The following is an 11,435-nucleotide window of genomic DNA, read 5'->3' as shown; positions in this document are numbered from 1 at the left end:
AAAACAACTTTTTTAGTAGCAGAGGGAAAAACATTCTTTTATTTATTTTTTCACAAGAGAAAGACCTATTTTTAAAGATAACTAATGGTTTCAGGCACTTCCACTTATCGGTACTCTTCTTTCAAGACCTGAAAGTCAAAGGCTTGGGGAAGCACCTTGGAAAAAGCAACATCTGAAGTATCCTAAGTAGGGCACACCACACCATGAGTCATTTCTCAGAATCTCTCCAGAAACAGTGAAGATGACAAGCCAGTGTCATGTGGGAAGTATTTTGTTATAAACGGTAGAACTGCTCTGCGTATAAAATGAGACTATAATCCAACACTGAATAACAAAGGGGATATATCGATAACTGTTGTATTTTAACAGCTGCCTGAGGTACCAGATGACTTTTGCTGCATATATTGTCATCTCCTGATTAGAAAGGGACATATATATACACACACACAAAAGTAACGCAGCAGTGACATCATGATTTAAAAATACCCTAATAGCACAAGATGGAATTCAAGATCTAACCAACCAACAGAAAATGCATCATTTTTCTATTTTAAATTTGGCAAGTATGAATCTAAAACTTGCCTTTTTTATCTCCACCATCTTGTCCACATATAAGGTTTGCTTTCCACTACAGGCTATTTTAATGGGATTAGTTATTAAAGTCAACGGGAGATAAATCACTCTTTCCAAGAGGGCCTGTCTGAATTTGGAACTATTTGTTTTTCCTACTGCATCAAGTTAAATCTTTCTTAAACAAAGACAAACAAAACCAAAATCAAGATATGACTAGTCAATGACCATATTAAGCCATGTTAGGCGTTTCTTTCCTGGTAAGTCAGAAAAAGCCACTTTTAAAATATAGAACTTATGAGATGATATTACTTCTAGACGATTACTTTTTAGACATTAGTCAAGTACTGCTTTCATTTTAATTTACAAGCCAGCACTTAACTTTACCACACTTACTCGATGTATAAATATCTGGAGGCCGATTCTGCCCTATCATTGCTGTCAGTGCACAGTCATTCTAGTAAAGTCACTCCAGATGAAAACACAAGCAAAAGGAAAACCAGCCCTGTATGCGTTTATGTTTCTTCCCATTTGGTGTACAAATAATTTTTTTAAAATTGGGTACATCTAACAATTTTTACTATTGACCATTGACTATTGATTATTTTGACTGTGTAGTGTCCAATGCCCCTGGGGCACTATATGATGGAATTTCCAACATGAATAAGTTGCATCTGCTGAATATTACCATTTGACTAATTATCCATTCCTCAACAGAAGGGAATTCATTATTCTAATCTTTATTTTTTTAACTTCAGAAAACCATACACACATGTCTACCCTGCATGGGCATGTCAATCTCCATTACATGCACAATGTTAGATTAGTTGTATAAAAATCTGTTTGTGTCTAATGTTGTTATTTGTAAATTGCAGCAAGTCTGGTTTTCTGATAGCTTTGCAAAAGTAATTCTATCTCCTCTTTCTCTCTTCTCAACCTTTTCCCCCAAAATACCACTTAGTATTTTTTTTCCTAATTAGATTTCTACACTTTGTGTTTACATATGAGTTTTCTCATTGTGTCTCTGTTTCAAGATCATGACCTGCACCAGCTATGTGCCCCTGGAACAATGAAACTGTCAACGACAGGGCAAAAATGTGGCATTTAGCCCATGAAATTTGGAAGCTGCCCCTAAAAGGGATCATGTTGACTATGGACATCTGTGTCTTCAAAGCGAAATGCAAAATCCACTTCTTTGATCTAGTCCTCTGCTCAGTAACACCACATTTATAAACAAACATGCATCATATAAAATAAACATTGCCCTGCTCCTGTTGAGCAGAGAGAGAAGAAGGCTCCTTCTGTGCCCATTTTATTTTTGGGAGGCAACTGGACACTACAGCAAAGAGACGCTTTATATAAGGACCTAGAGATGTGGAGATTTTCCAAAACTAACAGGACATTGTGCCCTGACAGTGTGGTGAGGCAGTTTTTACCATTAACGCCTTGCAATTCTAGCCACATATTCAGCTGAACCCCCACCTGAAATCTGCCGATGAAAGCAGCTTTAGCTTGCGCACAGCAGCGACAGCGAATGAAGATACACATCAGGCTGATGAGCACTAAGAAGTAAATTGTTTGCCCAGATGGAAATCAATAGCTCTCTTCACTCTCTTCATTCTTTGGCAAGATCGGGAGCTTTGGATGGCAATTAAAGCTTACCCAGCTGCCAAGTGTCCTAATTACACACACAAGAAATCCCACATTTCTCCTTCTACCTGAAACATCCCCTGCGCCACATTCATTAAGCTCATTACAGTCAGGCCTCCTGCTGTTGCTAGCACTTTTTTAACAAAAAAAACCCAAATCCTTGCTTGCACCCGGCTCCACCAGTGAGCGATCCTCCCAAAGCCCCACGGATGCTCCACGATGGCCACCAGCCCCTGTGCCGCACAGGGATTTTCAGGAGACCCTTCCAGGCTGTGTCTTCCCTCTTCCACTCCATTTTCAGTGTTTTTCACCTCCCATTGAATTTTGCAGCCCACCCTCCCCTGCCCAGGGCATTTTCCTTTAATTATTGCCCTCCTGCCTACTCGTTCATCGGCCACTTGTTTCTTTTACTCACACTGCACTTCCCCGCGCCCTCTCTAACCATCACCCTGCCGCACAGGCTCCACATTGCCGGCCACGTTCGGAGCAGCATTTAGAGGCAGTGAGAAGCAGCATGTGCCGTGGCTGAGAGGCAATGCTTACTAACTGCATGTAGGACCGTGCATGCAGACCACCCGCCGGTGCCGCCTTTGAATGCTCACCTGCGCGAGCAGGTAACCGGCTTTCTAGGCAGACATGTCATTAGCTGCATACACCACTGAGAGCTTTCAAAACGGAACAGAGAGCGGTTTCATCTTGGAAATGAAGCCCTATCTTTTATATATTTTGTCATTACAGAGTTCATCCATCCTCAGTTCATCCAACTGAGGCAGGTCTGGGTTCTAAGAGGAAAGAGCAGATTTTACTTCCCTTGTAAGGAACAATATAGCAAAAATTTCTCATAGAACTTTATAATCTCTTTAATTTTGTTGGCACATTTTGGCGCTGTATAAATAAAAGTAACTAATGGACAGCTGAGCTTGAGCACTGCAAACAGTTTCCAGGAACTCCTCCTAATTGTCCTTGACCAAAATACGTGTTTTTTTCAGAAGCCTTCAATAATGCAGGTCTGAATCTAATGCAATTAGTGAAGCTGTGCAAAGGATACTGAAGAAAAAAAGCCACTAAAAGCTCAGGCCTCTTATTTTATCATCATGATTATCACTTTATTGTGAATTAAATTGGGAAAACCCATTAAGTACCCGTGGATCCAAGAGCAAGGGCTCTAAAAAGCTCTAAAAAGACAAAGGTAAAAGACCATCCCACTTAGCCCAACAGCTCAAGGCCACAACGCCCAAAACGTTGTGCTGTATAAATCACCTTGTGTTTGCACAAAATGGTTTACATTATCTTAATTAAGCCACAAAATTAGCTGAACAGGGTTCAGCTATATTCACCATAGAACAAATAAGCTATGGGATACATCAAGGGAGAAAAGAAAGGGTAAGAGGGAATCCGTCATTCCCCCTGAGCCATCCATAACCTTCCAATCTACATGTGAACTTCTAAGGAGGAGGAAGGTTAAAAAGAGTATTATTAACATTAAAGAGTATTAACTTGTGTTATGCTTTTTTTTGGTCCCTTTAATAGCAGTTTGATTCTCAATTATCCTCAGTCTCTGCTGCACTGCTCTGGAAGGGCAGAGAGGCCTTAAAGGCAGGTATAAATGAATTTACACTGCCAGAGAAGCACAAGGGTGCCTTAGAGCTAATGAAAATGATCTCCATTATCAGAGAAAGAAAAAATATTGAATAGCCAGTACTATTGTTGATGCAAGAAATAGTTAAAAATTTCACTTTATCTCAATGCATTATAGTTTGCCAATAAATACCATATTAATTCTCTTTTAATACAAATAATTCATATGCACATAAACTATTGCAAATAAAGCCTGATGGGAATTCTCCTTGAAGGAGAAAAAGACCATCTGTCCTTCATCAGCCAGGCACAAAAGGGATGCCTTGCTATTTTATAAAAGCTGCCAGTCAATTCTAGGTGTGGGATCATCTCTCACAATAGGCAACTTGCCATCTCCCACACTGGTGAAGTGCTGTGTAATTTGCAGCACTGTGAACATGGTTTGTAATTATATTTGATAGGGCCACAGGACGTAAATTGCATAGTTTTTGCATTGAGCTGCTACTGCAAATTCTTGCCTGGCATTAGCTCCTGGGGGTTTTCAGTAGGGATAAAGAGGAAGAGGGGGAAAAAAGACATGTTCTGAACTTTTTAAGAGACTTTATTTAAAAAAAAAAAAGAGTTTTAGGAAAAAAACTAATAATGTCTATGTGGGAATGTTTTGTTATTATTATTCTTGTTTTTTTGTCAGTTCAGTTGGACAACATCCCAATAGGACTAGCAAGAGGAGAAAAAAGACACAATTTTTACTTTTTTTTTTTCTTTTTTTTCCTTTTTTAAATTCCAGGGCTGGCAGTACCTGTCTAGGTATGTCACAGCAAAACCAGTTTTCTTCTTCTATTTGCAATGATTAGTAAGCACAGCTGTCAGGCAATATTCTGGTCTGGAACCCAGCTCCATAAAAATGATTGCTTATAATCTGTTATGTACATGTTGGGTGCAATACTTGGTCATACTTATGGACTATTGTAACAGATACTCTCCAGGACACAAAGCAAGAAGGCCCCTCCTGCAGAGACCTTAACGATGGAATTTGAGGAGACAGATCCTAATCATAGCACAAGAGTACATACTCTGTGACTCCCCAGCGTTTCCTGTCATTAAGGAGCTGCAGGCTGAAACGGCCGCATGGCAAGGCCATCCTCGAATGCTGATCCCAGGGAAAGGGTGGATGATTGAAGATTAGCAACGATTTAATCCATTTTGGCCTGGAAAGAATTTAAGAAGAATGAGAAGCTTGAATCAAAACTTGAGTAAGCCTGAAGCTATCCTGAAATGTTTGTGAACTAAATTCCCTCCCGACACTTTTCTATTATTTCAGTTCTTGGATCATCATTCTTTGCATGCTGGGACCAACAATGCCTTTTATTGTAGCCTGCCCCATTTTCCTCTTGCACACAAAGGGAAAGCTCCCTTGGTGAATGCCAGAGGCAAATACTGCTTTCTCAAAAAGTTACATGGGAGAAGTATGCTTCGGCTTTTGTTTGCGTACTGTAATCTTCAGCCGCACTGAGAGCAGGCTGAGTCATTCATAAATACGGCCTTTGGACTTTAAAGGTCAGCTATGCTTTTCATAATAAAAACCTGTTAACACAGAATCATTCTGGCAAACCCAAACATCAGTTTTAAGTAACGTATCACAAATGACCCACCATGATAAACACTCCACCCATAAACTGCTGCTCTGCAGTCTATAACAAGCAGTACCAAAACAGGAAAAATTGATGGAGATAAGAAGGTCTTTGAAAGGTCTAGGAAAATCTGTGATGTTTTTCACATACCATAGCTCGGTGAAGGAGTTGACAGAAACGCCTGACACAGCTGAATATGAGAATATGTAGACTTCTGAAACAGGAGGCCAGCTTAGGAAAGAAGAAGCGACACTCAAAGGATCAGCTCATGAATGAGAAGCCTTGCAGTGAAACGGCAAGGGCCAGTTGTAAATAAGAGAATAACATCTGAGACATAGAAAAGAAGCACAAGCTATTTTCCAAACATAATGAAAAATTCAAACTCTTTCAGGGGCTTAAGGGTATTTAAATGTAAATGAGTTTCCTTCACCCAAGCCAGAATCAAGAGCTGCTTAGAAAACGTTGCATTATTTTCTGTTGAGTAATCGTAACTTTTGAGCATCCAGCGTACTCTCTGACAAAGAGCTGTGAGCATGGCGTCTGGGTGTGCATGGGATTGTCTCCTGTTAAATAGAGTGGATGTCTATTCTAAATGATGTAGCACCTTCACAGCTGGGTTTTCTGTGCATCCGTTTAGTTGAGACCAATTCCCTTACACGTGTGCCTGAACCCCAGCACTCACTCACTGTCAACTTGTTATTCTTACAAAAATAAGTTCAAAATATGTAGAAAGAGTGGCATGGGGTTGCTTCCATATCAGAGCCCTAATATATTTTAAAATTTATGACTGGATTTGGAGCTGCTGAAAGGCCATAGGTTGACAGACAGAAACCAAAGTCCACTAGGCTCAGGCAAGTGGTAGTGGGAAGCAGCTGTCCCCAGCCCCTCGCACTGTGCTCTGGCCACAGCAGCAGCAGCCGCCCCTGGGGCAGCCAGCTGCCACAGCCCTAATGGCCTCGTCCCTCCCCGGCCAGCGCCAGCAAGGACACAGCTCAGTGCCGGTCGTCACAGGGATGCCTGTGTCCTGGAGGGTTTCCCAGTGAGATGGCAGGGGTGAGAGCCGGGAGGCAACGCTGAGCTCATGCACAGAGCGCTCATGTACTACCGACTGAATCCTCGCGTTCCTCCTAACCCCCTTCCTCTCGCCCCATTCCTGTCAGCAGTCTCACCACCTCTCTTTCCACTCAAGCACTCCGAGTCGGTAACTTTCGCCTCCTCCATTTCCTTATCCCTTCTGTCCTCCCAAAACATGTTGAGGCTCCGATATTTCTTTCTCTACAACTCTACTGGGAAGTCTGGGCTGATCCGGTCATGACTGCAGCGCAGTGTCCCTTCTGCCACCCTGGCACTCGGCCACCCCACACCGCTGGCTTATAATGTTGCTTTTGAAGTCACCCAACGGTGGGATCCCTCAAAACCGCAGCTCCTCACGGTCCTTCATCAGGTTTGGGCTTCTCAGAGCAAGCCCCAAGCCGGTGGGAGCTGCCCTAGGTCCCTCTGGCCTCAGTATAAATGTTTTTCCCATCTGCAGATCTACTCCTTGCCTCTCCTTCGAAAATCCAGCCTGGGTCTCATCAGACTCTAATACCATCTCTTATACACACGTTCCTGGTGCTCCTCCTTTCAGGCTCACCCAGACTGATGGTTTCTTCTCTTTCTTCTGCACCACCTCTCCATAGGGAAATGTTTTGCTAATTCTGCTCAGCTTACCATGTCTTATCTTTTAAATCCCTCCTCGAACTCACTCTCGCCAGCCTGCTCACAAGGCAAACCCAGTAATGCCCGGTTATTTGCATTAGCTTCTCAACAAGTTATGTCACATTGCGATATAACTTAACCCTTCTCCCGGGCGCTTGCAGGCAGGGCTGCCAAAGGAGCTGGCTGGGGGGACAGGACGGGTTCCTGCACAGGTGGGAAGGCTGAGGAGGTACAAAACACTTCCCCCAGCTGCCCTGCTCAGATGGGGACCACCACAATCCCCATCCAGAGCCAGTGCCCAGGCCCCAAAACTGCTGGCTCTGGCTCTGGCCCCTGCTCTCCATCCCCACTTCTGTCAGAAAAATCAGCTCTCGGTCTTGCTTAAATTTGGATTGTTAAGCTCTCTAGCCAGGAAACTTGTGCTGTCTCCAATAAGAGAAATTCCCTTAAAGCACCCAGCAAATTTCTGGGCACTGCCAATTTACCACAGGGAAGGCCATTTCTATTTCCACATAGTATGAAAATGAACAGATTTGGCAATATTTGTTTCTAGTATTTGATAAATGTTTACTCGTGCTGATTAGGAACAACACTAGTCCTATGCCCAGTTAATTCTGCAGTGCGTGATTAGCAGTATGTATCATTTCAGCTGACTGACTCTTGGACCAACTTAAAGAGCCAAAGCTGGAAGCCTTCGAGTGAGCATGTGAAGATAGAAAATGAAACAAGAAATGATACACATTTTTAAATACATGGGCTACTGGATTTCTATTGCAGATATGTAAATATCGAAATGCCTCACACCATACGGCTACCCTGTTTCTACATCCAAAAAGGCACCAGAGCCATTGTCACGGTTTCTACTTCGAGAGCTTGTTAAAGTTCGCTCTTGTAACCTCTGCAGGTTATAAAAAGGCCTCTCCCTAGTGAAATACATATTTGATTTGTATTTAAAGTAATTGTTGGAAACTAGACCCAGACTTATTTTATACAGAAGAGCACAAAGGCTTATGGCCGACATTTTCCTAAGCTTCAAATTGTACTCCAGTGAGCTAAGATCTTATTTTAACTTGCTTATAAGGATTTCTGTTGGTAAGTGGCTGTAATGTGTTATTTTATTTGCAGTTAATGTCTTGAAAAACAAGGTATCAAAGATAGCAATTACAGAGCCTGTTTTCTTCTCTGGTATCAGAGCAGTAGTGAGGAGCTGTGCTGGTTACACCCGAGTGCATTTGTGAGACAAACTGTCATGAAGATGGAAAATAGGGGAAGAAGTACCAGCGGAAGGAAGGTGAGAGAGGCAGTGCACAAAGAGTGCTCAGCATCCACACAAGTCACACCATCGGGTAGCTCTGGCTAGAGTACTGTAAGACATGTATTGCCTCAGTAACGAAGAACAAGATGAGCATCCCAACCAGGCAACAAACGAGCTGAAAATGGCCAACAACAACTGGATACAAATAAAATTTATAAAAGCATGCTGTAAAGCTAAGCAGAGAGGTATTGATACCATTTAGAGATCCAGTCTAGGCAATCTGACCCAGACTAGAAACTCCTCTAAAAGCATAGGTCTGTCTTTGTATTTTAATACACCAAAGAAAAACACTGATTTAGGCCATCACCTAAGCGCATATGCTTGTATCTTCAAGCAATATTTTAGACTTGCAAAGCAAGGATGATAGCCCAAGGATATATCATTCCCCACAGAGAAAAACTGAGCTTAGGGAGAGCAGATCACCTTTCTGCCTCAAGCCTACACAGCCCGGTGTGTGTGCAGGCTCCAGGTTGTGAACCAAGGCAGACTTTCCTAGGAAGAACTGAGAAGGAACATGAGGATAAAATAACAGGCAGAAGAAAAACTGCGGGGACAGGGTAGGTATGTTTCAGATGCCAGTAGGAGAAGCAGGTTAGGGATGGGTACCTTCTCAAGCGTTAACATCTCTGCAAGAATCTGACCTGAAACGCAGAGTTCAGCATCGCACTAATGCATTTTCTGTGTGTCTGGGTCTAGGGAGGAAAGAAGTCAAATCCATTTCTGCAAGAGAGCCAGGGTCTTTAGCTGGGACAGCTTTCCCATCCCTCCTGCCCGGTGCCCAGGCAGTCACCTCAGCTCAGCACATGCAGGTACAGGATAGAACCTGTTTTTAAAAGTCAGATGTCAAAAGGACACGTTTTTTCCCCTCCCAACATGAAAAACTCCTTGTTCTGGAATTAAATAATTGAAAAGTTGCTGAAACAAGAGAGTAACATTTAATCCTGCCCAAAGGGTAGAACTAAATTCTCCCTGGAAAGGCTACTGCATGTGGGATTATATATAGTGGTTAACCAAATATTCAAGGGACATTAGTAATTACCATAACATCCCACCACTTTACTCTGTCAAATGCACAATTTATGCAACAAGCCCACAACTTCAAAAGGAATTTGTTTACTTTAAAAATAGTTGGAAATACATTTCCAACCCACAGGTTTTTCCCCAATACCTTCCTGTCCCCACCTCAAAAAATGCCTGAAAGGCTTCTAGGTGTTTTGTGCAAACACCTTTCCCAGTGAATTTTCCCTTGGTGCCGTTCATTTCTAACACGGCGTGCCAGGGCACACAGCTCCTTCATTTCCCCGCTCTCCTGGCAGAGGTGCGTGCCGGTCACCAGCATGAGATGGCTGCTCCCGATGCCGGCCCCCAGGTCCGGAGGCCTCCTGCTGCCCCATGCACCCGCCTTGGGGGATCCCCTGTCAGCTTTCGCACTCACCGGAGCATGGAAGAGGGTCACAAGGAAGGTTGCTGCACAGAGATCAACCTTTATGCTGCAATTCCTAAAAGTCTAAGATTTGTTAAAAATGCACCTCTGGAAGCAGAGATACACCAGGGAGTTGTAGATGGGTGGCAGAGGCCAACAGTTCCCACCGCTCTGCAAGACCAGCACCATCACCCTGGGCACCAGAGGTGCACCGGGATGCGGGAGAGTTCACGCTCCTCTTAGCTGCTTTGCTCCTGACTCAAAACAAGCCACAGCCCCGAACGAGCCACAGCCCCGGCCCCAGGAGGGCAGCCCCTGCCCGCCGGGAGCAGCCAGCGATTCCGCTGGGAGCCTGCAGTTGCCAGTGGGAAACCTCCCAGCCCCTATCCTTCCAGGCTGCGCTGAGTCAGGACCCTAAAAATAAGAGCAGCCTGGTTCCAGCCCCCGTGCTTTTTGATCTCCCGGCCCTAACGCTGCGTTGACCCACGGCTTCTGGAGCGCTTTGCCGGCTGGGCCGGTGGCCTGCCTAGACTTGTTGCAACCCTGTAGCCCCGTCGTTTCAGTGATGTGTCAAACCATTAATTGAAAGCTTGCTCTTTAAATCTGATACGTGTTTTGGTAACTTGCTTCTTTCTTACCTACACTCTGGGAGCACCAGATGCTTTTAGGGACAAAGGATCAGGATGGGCCCCTAATAATGCCATGTTTTTATAGCAGCACTTCAGTTTCTGATGGGATTTATTTGAGACTGTGGAATATTTATAGTTAAATGGAACTGCGCAAGGGAATAAAAATAGACTTTATAAGTTAAGCTTACGCTATTAACTGACTCAGTACCGGTAACCAAGAAAGAAGTAGTGCTTGGGAATATAATTTTGCCTCATCAGTCTAGCTGAACAAACACGTTGAGCTGAACTTAACCGGTCTTCCGAGCTTGGGCTCACTGCCTTCACCCGGACTTCAAACGCGGTCCACAATCCCCGCCTTTCCCCAGCGCCGGCAGGGAGCTAGCTGCTCCTCGCAGCGTGGCAGGCTGGCAGGAGAGGACCTCGGCAGCGCGGGGGGCAGCTCCTGCGCCCTCGAGCAGCCTGCGTCCGTCCCCCTGCCCGCGCCCCGGCACGCCATCACCTCCAGGGCTCTCTCCAGGGCTCTCCCGGCCGCCCCGCTCCCGCCCCGCTTTCCGCCGGGTTTCACCTCCGACCCCGGTGGTTTTGCAGCTGAGCCTGTGTTGGCAGAAGCTCATTACTAAGCCTTACAAGGTTATTTTGAAAAAACGATCTCGCAAAGATATGGGAACTGAAAGCTCCACTTTGTTCATATTTGTCTTCCCTCGGCTGCGCGCGTGCCAAAGGGCTATCGTCTTGCTTCCCGGCTGAAATAGAAATTCAGTAATGCATACTTGGGGAGTTCTGTCACTGCAGTAATCATTTAATAGTGACAAATAAGCCAGGGAATAAAACAAACAGATGGAAAATGGTCATCCCCATCCATGGACACCTGCTCTGGGATGCAGTCTGTAATGATCTATATACACTTCAGAGACGAAATTACTTTACCACATGTTGGAGAG

The 11,435-nt window shown here is 44.3% G+C and overlaps 1 protein-coding gene across 2 annotated transcripts in view; it reads right to left on the bottom strand.

Moving 5' to 3' along the window:
- The window catches only part of ZNHIT6 (zinc finger HIT-type containing 6), an 87,559-nt gene that overhangs the window by 5,925 nt on the left and 70,199 nt on the right, over nucleotides 1-11,435 (bottom strand). The window contains exon 11 of one of the 2 annotated variants that reach the window (XM_041127739.1): nucleotides 1,295-5,006. The exons of the other annotated variant lie outside the window; for it this stretch is intronic. Within the exon in view, the coding sequence (XP_040983673.1) occupies nucleotides 4,981-5,006 (26 nt within the window). The 3' untranslated portion in view covers nucleotides 1,295-4,980. Of the gene's footprint in view, nucleotides 1-1,294; nucleotides 5,007-11,435 lie in introns of those variants that run through there. 2 annotated transcript variants of the gene reach the window in all.

Source organism: Aquila chrysaetos, chromosome 12 (genome assembly GCF_900496995.4).
Source record: "Aquila chrysaetos chrysaetos chromosome 12, bAquChr1.4, whole genome shotgun sequence".
Lineage (NCBI taxonomy): Eukaryota > Metazoa > Chordata > Aves > Accipitriformes > Accipitridae > Aquila > Aquila chrysaetos.
This window is presented reverse-complemented; position numbering and strand designations above follow the sequence as displayed.